The sequence below is a fragment of the Daucus carota genome, chromosome 9 (genome assembly GCF_001625215.2).
Source record: "Daucus carota subsp. sativus chromosome 9, DH1 v3.0, whole genome shotgun sequence".
In the NCBI taxonomy this organism is placed as follows: domain Eukaryota; kingdom Viridiplantae; phylum Streptophyta; class Magnoliopsida; order Apiales; family Apiaceae; genus Daucus; species Daucus carota.
Window position 1 is genome coordinate 27,407,592 of NC_030389.2, and position 13,652 is coordinate 27,421,243.

A 13,652-nucleotide genomic window follows, 5' to 3' on the forward strand; every position below is an offset into this window, starting at 1 on the left:
CATCATGTGTCCACCAGCACACGCTACCATTATGAGGTTTTAATACTTTTAGTTTAGTATTTTGATATTTAAATTGAATGGCATATTTAGGATGGATGGATGTGCAGGATAAGGGTAGAGAATTCGTGTCAAGATGACACAAAAATATCAAAAAATAATAATAGAAGTTAATATGCAAAAAAGCAGATAATTTCGGGAGGGAAAAATACAAACCATAAAACATAGAGCAGAAGTCGAGAAGCTAAAACATAATGGCTTATTAAGGTAAAACATAATGGCTTATTAACAAGGTGCAAGTTTGTATACACACGCATGTATTTTTTTCCATTGAACGATGTTGGAGTCTTGAGCTAAAAACATTTGATATACAAAAACAAGTTCGGAAACAAGAAAAAGACAAGAGAGGAGGAGGTTAATAAAAAAAGAGAGAGAAAAAAGTCTCTTGTGAAAGAGCTTTGACTCTCTCTCGTCCATGGCAGATTTTCAACCTGAATACCATTCTACCCCCTTTTCGCTTTCTTCTTCTTTTTCCAACAGCCCCTTCATTTCTTTTACATGATTTCACCTTTCAAATCTTGAAAATCCATCTGGGTTATGCCCTTTCATCACCATTTTCTAATACCCATTTACATACAACACAATTTCAGGTCTGTCTGTGTGTATTCATTGGATTTTGATTTCTGGGTACTGTTTGGTTTCTAATTATATGTATAATATATTCCATATTCTTTGGAAGGCATGCTGACAAAACCTTACTTTTTTTTATCTGCTTTGTGGGCCCATTGTATTGTTTATTGATGAATGATCATGTTCTTGATATGTGGTCCTTTTCAATGACAATAGATTAAGATTGTAGCTTTGTGATTTGATCATGTGTTAATGCTTCTGTATTGAGGCAAATTTAAATAAAGATCTGAACTTGGGCTTATTGTTTTTTTTGTTTCTTGCAGTTTTGTTGGATTGTCTTCTTAATATTAGAATATTTGATAAATTTTCAAGAATCTGATTGATCATGGGAAATTGTTGCGTGGTCCCTAAAACCGCGTCCCATAAGGAAAGGAGAAAGGAAAAAAAGAAATACAAACCTAATCCATTTTCCACCGATTATGGTGCTGGAAATGGAATCAAATTTCGTGTGTTGAAAGACGCAAACGGCAAGGATATATCGCTGAAATATCAGCTTGGCCGTGAGCTTGGTAGAGGGGAGTTTGGGGTAACATATTTATGTACGGATTTGGATTCTGGTGAGAAATTTGCCTGTAAATCGATATCTAAAAAGAAACTCAGGACTTCTGTAGATATTGAGGATGTGAGGAGAGAGGTTGAGATTATGAAACATATGCCTAAGCATCCTAATATCGTGAGCTTAAAGGACACTTATGAGGATGATAATGCTGTTAACATTGTTATGGAACTCTGCGGAGGGGGAGAGTTGTTTGATCGTATTGTGGCAAGGGGGCACTACACTGAACGAGCTGCTGCTGCCGTAATGCGGACCATTGTTGAAGTTGTTCAGGTACCAATTCTAAACGTATTGAACTTATCTTGAAATGTTTTTCTCTTCCTGTATCCATAATTTTTCACCTGCATTGAGTTTTGGTGTTTAATTTGGCTTTCCATGCTTCAAGTGATTTAGTGTCACGAATGAAATAATATTGGCATGTACATAGCCGTATTCTGAAATGTAATTAGAATTATGTTTCAGTTATATGCCAGTTGCTCCAATTACCTGTGATTTTCAGGCATTCAAAATAATAGTTGCCTCTTTCACTTTTACCTTTCAAATATATGTCTCTGCATCTAAGTGGGCTTCATAGGTCTTTTTTGTTCCAATATTGGATCCTATGTTGTTTTTATTAATTAATCTTGCTTGTGCTTGCAGGTGTGTCACGAGAATAGGGTGATGCATCGAGATCTCAAACCTGAAAATTTCCTGTTTGCAAACAAAAAAGAAACAGCTGACTTGAAGGCAATTGATTTTGGACTATCAGTCTTCTTTAAACCCGGTATTAATATAATTCAGTCCATTATGGTTACCTTCTTTTTTCTACGAGTACGCAATTAAGAATCAGCATTAATGCTTCTTAATATGATTGTGAGATGTTTTATTTTTTTTAGGTGAGATTTTTAATGAGATAGTGGGAAGTCCTTATTACATGGCTCCTGAGGTTCTAAGGCGCCATTATGGACCAGAGGTTGATATTTGGAGTGCTGGTGTGATCCTGTACATTCTGCTTTGTGGCGTTCCACCTTTTTGGGCAGGTTCTGTTTTTTTAACATTTTTATTTTATATATTTGAAATCTTGAATTCTATGCTACACAATGCATGTAGGACAACCTAGTCCTGTGCGGTATTATAGGAAGTTACACCAGCTCTCATGACTTCTTCTGTCATCTGGTTACCCTTGTTTAAAGAAATTTTACGGGATAAGAAATTAAGAACATTCAATGCAAAAAAATTGTTTTTGCTTAATTTCATGCAAACAAAGGAAACACACTTATACATATTGCTCATCCGTTTGGATTTAATATTGTATGCAGAAACTGAACAAGGTGTTGCACAAGCAATCATTCGTTCCATTGTTGACTTTAAGAGAGATCCATGGCCAATGATTTCCGACAATGCCAAGGATCTTGTCAAGAAAATGCTTAATCCAGATCCAAAACAGAGGCTTACGGCTCAGGAAGTACTAGGTATAATCTTTTTGTAATTATATGAATATTATTATAATTATTATTTATATTAGATTAATATTTGTATTAACATTGTTATAATAATTATAATAATAATACCCGTGTATGCACTTTTCATCTATTAATTCTGATTTTGATATATGTATATGTATATATATATAGGGTTGCACTCCAAAAATAACAACTTAAAAAGAGAACTAAAAAGAACACTGTCATAATACTTCATTTTATTTTTCATAAAAAATGATTTGTTAAGATTATAGTTACATAGTTAAACATCAATTAAAATTAATATATGAAATCCAACATCCAAGCTCATTAAAATTATTAAAATGAAATATTATAGAATCCAGGACATAATTTAGAATAAAATCATGTATATATTTTTTGCCTGATGATGTATAAAGAAAGGTTAATTAGCCCAAAATTAGAATATAATTCAAATTTTAAACGAGATTCTATATTCGATTCTATAGTGTTCTTCTTTTGATCGATCACAACTTGTTAATTTCTCGACTCAACTTTCTGTTTAACAACTTCATTCTTAGATTTAGTTTCTTACATTTTGCAATGATTTTTCAATTGGCCAAAGTCCTTTAATGGGTTAAAATATACATAATGGTATGTTATAATTAGTAGTTGTCATTGCAAGAGTTCTAATTCTTTATATTAGGCAGTAATAAACTCCTGTCAGATTTTATTTTATTTTATTCTTTTGAAATTTTCAGTTTGCCATAAAATTCATTAATGTTATATATATTTTGTTAATGATATAATGTTATATATTTTTATTTGTTTTATGCCTTTGATAGAGCAATTTAAACTAGTCTCAGTACTGGGAGAGGATAATTGTCAACAATATACTTGATATTCTTGTAGGGATCAAGGAGATGTAACCACTTCTTTCCATCTTATAATTCTAAATGCAGATCACCCATGGTTACAGAATGCAAAGAAAAATCCTAATGTATCTTTAGGGGAGGTTGTAAAATCAAGGCTCAAACAATTTTCCGTTATGAACAAGCTGAAGAAAAGAGCTTTAGGGGTAATTATCTTTGTGACCTGTTAAGCATAATTACAATCTATCCTTAATTAGTAGTTTACAACTTCACATATGTTGATGCGGGTTATCAAATTCAACTAAAGTACAGGTAGTTGCCGAGCATTTATCAGGGGACGAAGTAGCGGGAATCAAGGAAGCATTTGCTATGATGGACACCAACAAACGAAACAAAATAAGCCTGGATGAACTTAGAACTGGTTTGGCGAGACTAGGCCATAACATACCTGATCCGGACCTTGAGATCCTAATGGAGTCGGTTAGTAAAAACTGTATACTTTTCCAAGTATTCTTTATCAGTCATTTCTTTCAGTGATCTTTCTGTGCTTGGTAATATGTAATGATAATATGGTTATGACTATATAAAAACTCATATTTGTAGATAAAGTTCATGTGTATTTAAAATTATATATTTTTGAACTCCATTCTTAGGAAACCAATTGCACCAGCTTAGGCTATGCTATCAGTGAAGATTAATTGTTGGAATTGCAATATCTTTTGGAAATCAGAGTAATTATAACTATATTTTCCAGTAACTGAATATGACCTTACAGGCCGATGTTGACGGTGACGGAGCTTTGAACTACGGAGAGTTTGTGGCTGTATCTGTACATCTTAAAAAGATGGCTAATGATGAGCATCTACACAAAGCTTTCTCGTTCTTTGATCATAACAAAAATGGTTACATAGAGATTGATGAACTTCGACATGCCTTGAGTGATGAAGATGATGCCAACAGCGAGGAAGTCATCAATGCAATAATGCATGATGTTGACACTGATAAGGTCAGTGCTCTGTTTTGCGATGTTTTAAGAAGTGTCATATGTTGTCGAAACTGTTTTATGCTAATTTCTATCTGAAAGATATTTTCTTGCCAATTTAATTCCCCGGGCCAGGTTATATCTTCTCTATGTCCTCTATACCCTTGAACTACCGAATTCTTTATTGTTTCGACGTCTATAAAAGATTAAACCTGGCTGGAGCACATTTTTATGCTTTTAGAGTAATCTTAAAAGCATTGAACTTATAATTCTCGTTACCTGAGGTCTCTATTCTGTTTAAAATGTTAATGTTACTGCTAAAAATTTTTTGTTATAACACATCTATTGTTATGTTGTGTATTTGCGGTAAGGAAAAAGATGGTTTGTTTTTTCTAATGCACAGGATGGACGAATTAGTTACGAAGAATTTGCTACAATGATGAAGGCTGGTACAGATTGGAGAAAAGCTTCGAGGCAGTATTCAAGAGAGAGGTACAACAGTATCAGCTTAAAGTTGATGCAGGATGGTTCGATTCAGATGCCAAATGAGGTTAGGTGAATAATCTCATATGTTTGAGAAACAGAATACATTAAAAGAAAAGGGGGAGAGAGAGTTACTGACATGCAGAGCTTTTAAAGAAGAAAGTGTTCCATATTTATTTGTTAATTCATGAATTTATCGTCGTCCAACAATTTTGCAACTGTGTAACGAGACTTAGACTAGTCATCCTGGCGACTATGCCTGATCAGTGGAGAGGCGCTGAGACTAGTCCTCTTGGGAACATGTCTGATCCATGGAGGCACTCTTAACATGCAATCGAAGTAGCTATGCTAAAAATTCGATTGTTAAGACATAGTTCTTGTAGGCAGGAGAGTGAATGTAACTCTTACAAGGAAGTTGCCAAGACTGATACATGTGTTGTATATACTGTTATTTAGGCTCATACGAATATATATCAATGACAATACTTATACAGAACTCTTCATTGAGTCTACCTGTTCATCTTGTTTTTTCAATTTCAATTTCAAAAATGAACCTTGCTGGTTCATTTTTGAAAGCAAATACTTGTCTAGTCAATAGTGCTTGATTCAAGAATTTAGGTACCATGTGATTGTATTATAGCAACACTGAAGCCAATTTGATAATTTGAACATGTACTTGAATTGAAAGCCAAATGAGTAGAAACTATTACATAGTAGTTTTCAAGTGATGAGATAAACAACAGGTTTAAACACAGAAGAGCCTGAGCACCTTAATTGCGACAAATACGAGCAGTTGGCATGGTAACACAAACTTGAGCATACTTCTTCTTGGCCTCAGCACTTCCCCTCTTTGGCTCCTCAGCCAGGGCAATGTTTGCCACCGAGCACGCGGCCGCGGCTGCAAACGCAAACATCATTTCCCTCCTGCCATTGCCTGACTCTTCACTCTTGTTGTTGACTTGAATTGTGTTGAGTTTTGATGCCTTGGCCATGACAGTGCTGCTTGGGCGGACAGCCGCAGAAGGCTGTTTTGTGGCGGCCACGACGGCGGAGCCGAGAAATGAGGAGGTCATTGTTACGGAAGCCATTGAGTTTGTGTGATCAAATTTCGGTGGTTTACAAGTAAATGGATAGCTGGAGTGTGGAGGAAGGTGGTTTACACAATAATAGTCTTAAGTCTTACATACAAATTCCATCCGCTAGCTTATCCTCATTAGTATGTTGTCTCAAATGGGATGCCTCCACGTCGCAGTTTATCTGCGCAAGTCTATGTGGCTCACAAGAGTTGGATATGGTTATCAATTTATCATACCATCTGTTGTTGCCTATCACCAACACTCATTTATCAATTGTTATTTTTTTTCCAGACAATTAAGGTACTATTTGGGGTTGGTGTTACAAACGGCAACATCAATTTTTTGCCGAAAAACATGTGAAAAACATTTTGATAAATATAAAAACAGTTTTTTCGAACAACAGCTTTTAACTGAAAAGCTGTTTTTAAAAACAGCAGGTCCTATTCTTTTGAAAAAAAAAAAAAGCGCTTTTCAGCTTTTGCAGAAAGCTGTTGCAGATTTTATCAAGTCTCATCAAAAACATAATTTCTTTGTATTATAATTCAAAATAAGCAAATATCAAAAAATATTATCAAATAATTATCTGATTTCTACAACATGACTTTTTTACTAGTACTTTTTCTGATGGCTTAGCAACTTTTAACAGCAATCCCAAACAGACCTTAAATCTCAGAAGATGTAATTTATCTTATTTTTATAAATAAATTACGTAAAAAACAAGTGTACATTCTTTTTCTATAAATAAGTTTTTGTTTTCACAAATAAGACATGTTAAATATTTATATTATATTATTAAAGCCGACACATTAAGAGTTTAATCACTCTACATTTGGACACACATATTTTAATAAATCTTTTTGTTATAATAAAAACATCATTCGTCATACTAAATTTTAATTAGCCTTTTTACATGTTTAATTATGAAGAACTTATTTAAAACGTTTCAAGCAAACGTTGTTATCAAGGAGGACATCTCTTGCGCTTGATGATGCGTTAAAGAAGTTAAGAGGTAAGGAGAGGATAATAAATGATGTTGTATCTCAAGGTGGTGAGATAATGCTAGCTGTCAAAAGTGCTAGAAGAGGAAAGAGTCGCGTGCGCGATGACCTATGAGAAAGAAGTAAATTTCAGTTGAGTAAGAAGGTATGAGCAATGTCAAGTGTTATTATTGTGGTGTAGAGTGAAAAGGAACTTATGAGATGAACGTAATTTATATCTCTCACGGGTCATATACAAATATTTTGTCCAAAATTTAAAGAAGACTTGAGATCTTTAAGGAGGTGTAGGGAAAAAACAAAATTGATGATGCGCACTTTACACTTATGTTCTAGGATAAATTTTTGATGGCAAGTGAGGATACTATTCCTGATTCGGTGATGAATAAACAATGTTTGACAATTTATGTACTCGAGAAAATCTTAATAATCACTGTGGGGAATGATGAGAAGATGAAGGTTCAAGGAGTTAAACTGTTTGTCTTAAATTTCATGATGGTATAATTAAGAAAGCTCTTAGTGTGAGATATGTACTAAATGCGAGAAAGAGCGAATGTACAGATTCGTTGGACGAGGACGATGTTGGGCCTGCTAAGCGACCCATAACTCCACAATAATACGATATTGTCCGCTTTGGGCTAAACCCGCACGAATTTGTTTTTGGGCACATCTGAAAAGGCCTCGTACTATTGGAGTTGTTCAGACTGCTTATATTCTAGCTTTATATCCCTTCCACAACCGATGTGGGACAACTCCTAACTCGGCTCGAATTCCGCCTCCTGGTGGCGATTGGGCTCCCCCTAAAGCCCATACTGGAAGTCCGTCTGGCTGTCTGTTCTCCCTAAGGCCAAATTGGAGGGCCCACCTGCCTTACCCTTAAGCCCATTCTGGATAGCCCATCTGCCTCTTCCTAAGCCCATTCTGGAGCCCACTTGAGATTGTTACGGACCTTTTTAACCTCCCTATGATATCACTTGTTGGGCTTGCTAAACGAGCCATAACTCCACAATAATACGATATTGTCCACTTTGGGCCAAGCCACCATGGCTTTGTTTTTGGGCACACTCGTGCTATTGGAGTTGTTTTGGTTGCTTATATTCTAGTTTTATGCCCCTTCCACAATCGATGTGGGACAACTCCTAACAGGCGAAGTTACAAGGTGTATAAAGAAAAGATCTTGATTCAACGAGGGTTGATGAACAAGAACATCTATTATATATGGCGAAGCAACGAAGATGAAGACCGAGAAAAAGGTAAGATTCTCGGATACAGTTGAAGTTTTAGCGAATTTGATTCGAGAGAGGATTGTTGGAATGCGCCCCAAATTTCTAAATAAGTTAAGAATCATAATTTGAGAAAGTATCTTTTTAATGATATTGGGGTAATTCTACTTTTGATAGAAACATTAACTGTGGAAGGATTTCCATCCGAGATAGGAAAATATGGTAATTATCATAAACATGATTTGAAATAAAATAGGATTAAAATATTTGTGATGTCTATAAATATAGTTATTTGTAGGAGTTTTATGTATTGTAAACGTTAGAGAGTTGTGTGAGAGATACACAAAAGAAGACTTTTATGATTAAGTTGAGGTGTTTGTATTCAAGAGTGTTGAGTGAAGGAGCGACTCTGATCGTTTAACACATTTATATTCAGTAGATTTCTGATTTTTATCCTCTCTTGTGCGATTTCCACGTTAATTGTTTGTAATCTTTATTTTCGTATTTGTTATTATGTTTTATTAAACGTCAATATATATTAGATCATGCGACCCTAACACAAAGGAGGGGAGAAAAAATGGAATGATGATTGTTAATATACAGAGTTAATTGCAATTTGCAACTCTTAAATCTTGTTCAATCGCAGAAGAGTACCCATATTTTGAAACGTGATAGTTCACACCCATAGTTTAAAAAAAAAACTTAGTTTTGTAACTTTTTCATTGAAAATTTCCGTAACCGTTAATGTAAAATATGAGATGCTAGTTTACCGGCATTTTCGTACTTGCATACTATACTAGCAAATATCATACAGGAAAAGCGGAAAACTGAATAGCATATCTGAGCAGCACAATTAGAAATTAAAATAAAATTTGTGTTACATCATAAATTAACAAGGCATCAGAATCAGACATGATGAACCAACATTCATGAGATATAAAAATTAAGCGAAAGTGTTTTTGACAGCATCAGTGGCTCCCTGAGCTGTGACCTTCACTTGTTCCCCAGCCGATGTCAAAACCTCCCCAGTCTTTTCCTTAGCAGATTGCAACACTCCTCCAGTCCCTTCCTTAGCCGCCTCAGCCGTCTCGCAACTCTTGTCTTTCGCTCCTCCAGCCACTTCCTTAGCGTTCTCACCCATCTCAAAGGTCTTCTCCTTTGTGGTCTGCACCGCGCCTCCACTCACCTCCTTGACGGCCTCCGCGGTCTCGACACTCTTGTCCTTTAAGGTCTGCACCTTGTCCTCCTGCGTGGCTTCCTTGGCTTCGCCTTTGCCGAAGACTGAAGAGCTCATATTCTTTATTGCTTCCATTTTTTCTGCGGGATGAAATTTTCTGCATGTCACATAACAACATTTATAGATTTTTTGAGTACAGAGAGTTGTTGCCACGTGGGAGGATCAATCTAACTTTATCCATGCAGTGGCCTGTGGCTCTGCTAACTTGCAACTTTTTGCGGGCACAGTGATTTCGTCGACATGTTTACTTTGTTTGTAGGCTCGATATTTTTATTCCATGTCGACCGACAGATGAACTAACAATGTACTCCAAGTCTCACGTGTTCCATGTAGAAAGTTTTACATAAGATTAATTTACTTATACTTATAGAAAAAGTTCGGTTCAATAATTAAAAAAGAGAGTTATGTCACAATCTAAAAATAAATTTGAAAATTTATATAATTTGTGGGTGTAATTAAGGTTTATTATATCATTATATATAAGTAATGTACAATTTGCACCCCAGGAGTTGAAGCGCTTTTTCGATTTGACCTCAAACAATATTTTTTTTCAACACACACCTAAATATTTTAAAAGTGCTTCGATATACATCTTTTTGACCATCTTCCGTCAAGTTGACCGTTAAAGTTAGCCCTCACAAGTTTAATTTTTTTTCATGTATATTTTGAAATAGAGTATATATTTGTTTAATTCGATATGTTTATTTTGTTCCTATCCAAACCTTTTGGTAACAAGATTAGCAAAAGGATGAAGTGAAAATATCACATTAACAATTGGTTATGGTGGAAATGAGGTTGGAATAGTTCAAGAGGCTGATATTGTTGTTGACAGGAAATGCAAGCCTATAATATTTCTACAATTTATTAGCAAATACTTGTCTGGTGCTCAATTTGACGACAAATGAGGGCATCACAGGCACAATCAACTTCTAAATGTAAGGTTAACTTTGTATGTAATACATTGTAGAATAGTAATATAAAGCAATGTTTATTCACACTTATGAATTGCAGCATTATATATATTGGATGTAAGAGTGGTGTTAGTTTTCCGATGTTGTTATATAATATCAGAGAGTGTTCGCATCAAATATGGTACAATGAAATATAGTACAAGGTCGACTCCAATCAAACTGATACCCTAATCTACTTACAGTGCTAGAAGATACCCATGCCTTGCACAGGTTATTTTCCGGATTACTTCTGCCCATCTAAACGCTGCCAATGCAGACTTCTAGTCATCCTGAAATCTATAAAGCAGCTAAGCAACAAGGTCATGCAAAACAGATTGTAAACTTTTGACACTGTTTTCAGGTCTAACCTTAGCTATAAGTATGTCAGGATCGCACTTATCTTTCATATCTTCACGACATTCTTCCTTATCAACAATTCCAGAGTATGCCAAGCCTAAAGCCTAACGACGCCAGCCTATATACGATAGGATTACAAAAGTTAATAAATGCACATATTTGATGTTTTAGTATTTTTCATATAAAGAAAAGTCACCTACACATCTGACATCTGAGGTACTGATTCTACGGGCATGTAAAAGAAAATCGGAAGGGGTCTACTTGGTTTCTCTGGTTAAGTAAAATTGATATATTCTATGGTTTTGAAGATTAAAATGAAGTTAGTTTGAATCTTTTTCATTCTTTATCACAGAATCTAACTTTCAGTATAGAGAGCAACTCTGGGTTGTAAACGAGGCAAATATTACCACTGAACTTTGTGGCTACTCTTATTTAACACATTAATCTTGGAAGGAAAAACAAATGATTATGAAAATACAAGTCAAATTCGACGTTCTTAAGCAGTCTGACTGTGAGTAAAAATTGAACAGTCATGATTCTTTCAACTAGTAGCATATCAGTATCTTATAAGTAATCAGCATAGCAACACACTACATCTGATCCTAAAAACAAGGTTAAGCAGTTAAAAGTCCCTGCTGCAGATCACCAACACTTACACTGATCAACATTAGCATAACAAACTAAAATCAGTACCTACTAAAATAGCTCTTCATAGCAAGATTCACAGAACACATCAGATTCAGAATATGCACAAAACTCACAACATCCTAAAAAAACCAGATAACATGTGAAGTTCTGTAGCCAGTGTACAAATAAAAATCAAACTGATGACACTAAATTATTATATACTAACAGAGCAAGAGACTAGTATAATAACTAGCAGATAGTATTGCAGACTTGTAATTATGCAGTATACTAACCTGAGAGAGCGAATAACCTGAGATCCAACGTCAACTGTTTTCACATAATTAGCAGCATACAAATGTTGCAGGATGGATTCCACTTGCACGACAATCTTGGCCACCGTCTCACCATCATAAATAGATTCAAAACAATACTTCAAGTACCTCAGTTCGTACCTTGGATCAAGCAAATCAGACAAAAATAGTAGTGGGTTTATGTTATCCACATCTCCCCAATATTTGTCAAATTTCCCCTTCATGCTAGCAGCCATGATAGATAGCAAGGAATCATTAGCATCAACTGGATCACTCAATTGACCATGAATCTCACAAATTTCACGATAAAAATTGTTCATGTAGTGTGCCACTAAGCTTCAAAGTTGCTTCATAAAAGGTAGCTAAAAACTTGACAAAAACAGATGTCGAATGAATCAATAGAGTTTGGTTGTCCAATCCTATTTTTTCCACTTTCTTTCTCCATAAAGTAACTAAGAAATTTGTCATCTTCCTATTCATACCTTGTAAATTCCTTCTCAAATTTAAAAGCGCCATCAAGCATCAAATAAGTGATGTTCCACCCAGTATCTTCATACCTGACATGGCTGCTCCATATTTTTATGTACTGAAATCTCTTCGGCAACAATGAAAACAAAGACAAACAGTTACAATGGAACATCATTATACTATTATAGAGTAGAAAAATTTGCCTTTGGCACAGCCGCACAGATCAATGATTGCAGGAGTTAAACATTAGGTTTAGTGAACAAGCAACAGAGCTTCTCATTTTGAGTACATCATTGAATCCTAGAGATGGTTACAGACCATTTATGCTTGCTGAAAAATTCTATCCTGGAGATTTTTGAAAGAAGATAAATTTGTTTGAAGTGTGAATTATAGCATTATGGCCTAGATATTCCTACTCATCCAGATTTCAAGAATATTTCTACTCTTGGTTATTAATGTCAAGGAATGGTGATAACAGGGGAAAGTCGGAGTCTATTCACCAGTAGATAGATTTTTACGTCTTATCTTGACACTTCGTGCATCTACCGCAACATATGAAGGAGCTTTTTCAGCTATGAAAATAGTAAAAACAAGTCTTCTTAGTCTAATGCAAAATTGTTTTTTGAAAAATATGTTATAAAAATCTACTTCGACAGAGTGTAGTGATTTCCTAAACATTAAGGATCCATGTTTTATTGCTCATAAATAAGTGAGGGGTAACTCATTCCTTGTTTATCTTTATTGATTAAATATTCATCTCCCATCTTTTGTACACTCTTTCTCATATTTTTTCATTATATTTTGGTTAATGAATTTGAATTTAATACTATAGTAATAATAATAATAATAGAGAACACAATTTAGCTTTTTCAGAAAACTACAGCCGTAGTATTCATATTTTAAGCAAGAATTGAGAGATTTTAACTAGAACAAACAAAGTAACCCGAAGTATAATAAAATAATAGGTTATCGTCCTACTGAATTCGAATTTATTAGAGTATAGGAGTTTATTTAATAGTTAGAAATTTTAACATATAGTAATTTATTTTTTCAGTAAATTTGAATTCAGTAGGATGATAAGTCGTCTCTGGATTGTTGGAGTTGTTAATCAATATAGAATTCTCATTTTCAAAAATTTCTACTCCATATTTTATATTTTTAGGAACTTGCCGGAGATAGAGGTGGCAATATGGATGCAAAACCATTAAACCAATCCAAACCAAACCAAAATTGTGAATTTGGATCCATCTGAAATCACATTTAGAAAAATGGATTTGGTTTGGTTTTTAGTCTCACATTTCTCACAAAATATGGTTCTAACCACATTTGGTCTCACTTTTAAGATTTCTTATAACTCTCCACACACACTATTATGTTTCTTTTCTTTTCTTTCTTTCTTTTTGCTAATTA

At 34.6% G+C, this 13,652-nt stretch overlaps 3 protein-coding genes and 1 long non-coding RNA gene across 5 annotated transcripts; 1 reads left to right on the forward strand and 3 right to left on the reverse strand.

Annotated features, from left to right (window-relative positions):
* Positions 1-287: 287 nt before the first annotated feature.
* LOC108202750 (calcium-dependent protein kinase 8) lies at positions 288-5,505 on the forward strand. Of its 2 annotated transcripts, none has more exons than XM_017371281.2 (9): positions 288-647; positions 951-1,516; positions 1,883-2,006; positions 2,119-2,262; positions 2,542-2,694; positions 3,624-3,739; positions 3,846-4,013; positions 4,309-4,539; positions 4,919-5,505. In XM_017371281.2, exons 2-9 carry the CDS (start codon positions 1,013-1,015, stop codon positions 5,072-5,074), a joined length of 1,596 nt encoding a protein of 531 aa, XP_017226770.1. In that variant the 5' UTR covers positions 288-647; positions 951-1,012; the 3' UTR covers positions 5,075-5,505. The 2 variants fall into 2 exon arrangements, with proteins under 2 accessions (XP_017226770.1, XP_063940507.1); XM_064084437.1 differs by having other exon boundaries at positions 393-684.
* A 263-nt stretch (positions 5,506-5,768) lies between these two features.
* LOC108202752 (photosystem II 5 kDa protein, chloroplastic) lies at positions 5,769-6,071 on the reverse strand. Its single transcript, XM_017371284.2, has one exon. The coding sequence runs from the start codon at positions 6,069-6,071 to the stop codon at positions 5,769-5,771; it is 303 nt and encodes a 100-aa protein (XP_017226773.2).
* A 3,060-nt stretch (positions 6,072-9,131) lies between these two features.
* Positions 9,132-9,632, reverse strand: LOC135146761 (late embryogenesis abundant protein Dc3-like). Its single transcript, XM_064084056.1, has one exon. It carries the CDS (start codon positions 9,602-9,604, stop codon positions 9,236-9,238), a length of 369 nt encoding a protein of 122 aa, XP_063940126.1. The 5' UTR covers positions 9,605-9,632; the 3' UTR covers positions 9,132-9,235.
* A 1,048-nt stretch (positions 9,633-10,680) lies between these two features.
* On the reverse strand, positions 10,681-12,823 carry LOC108200844 (uncharacterized). The gene is made up of 3 exons (XR_001802845.2): positions 11,757-12,823; positions 10,848-10,954; positions 10,681-10,776 (listed from the first exon to the last, which is right to left on the reverse strand). It is a non-coding gene; the product is annotated as an uncharacterized LOC108200844 (long non-coding RNA).
* Between the last annotated feature and the right edge of the window lie 829 nt (positions 12,824-13,652).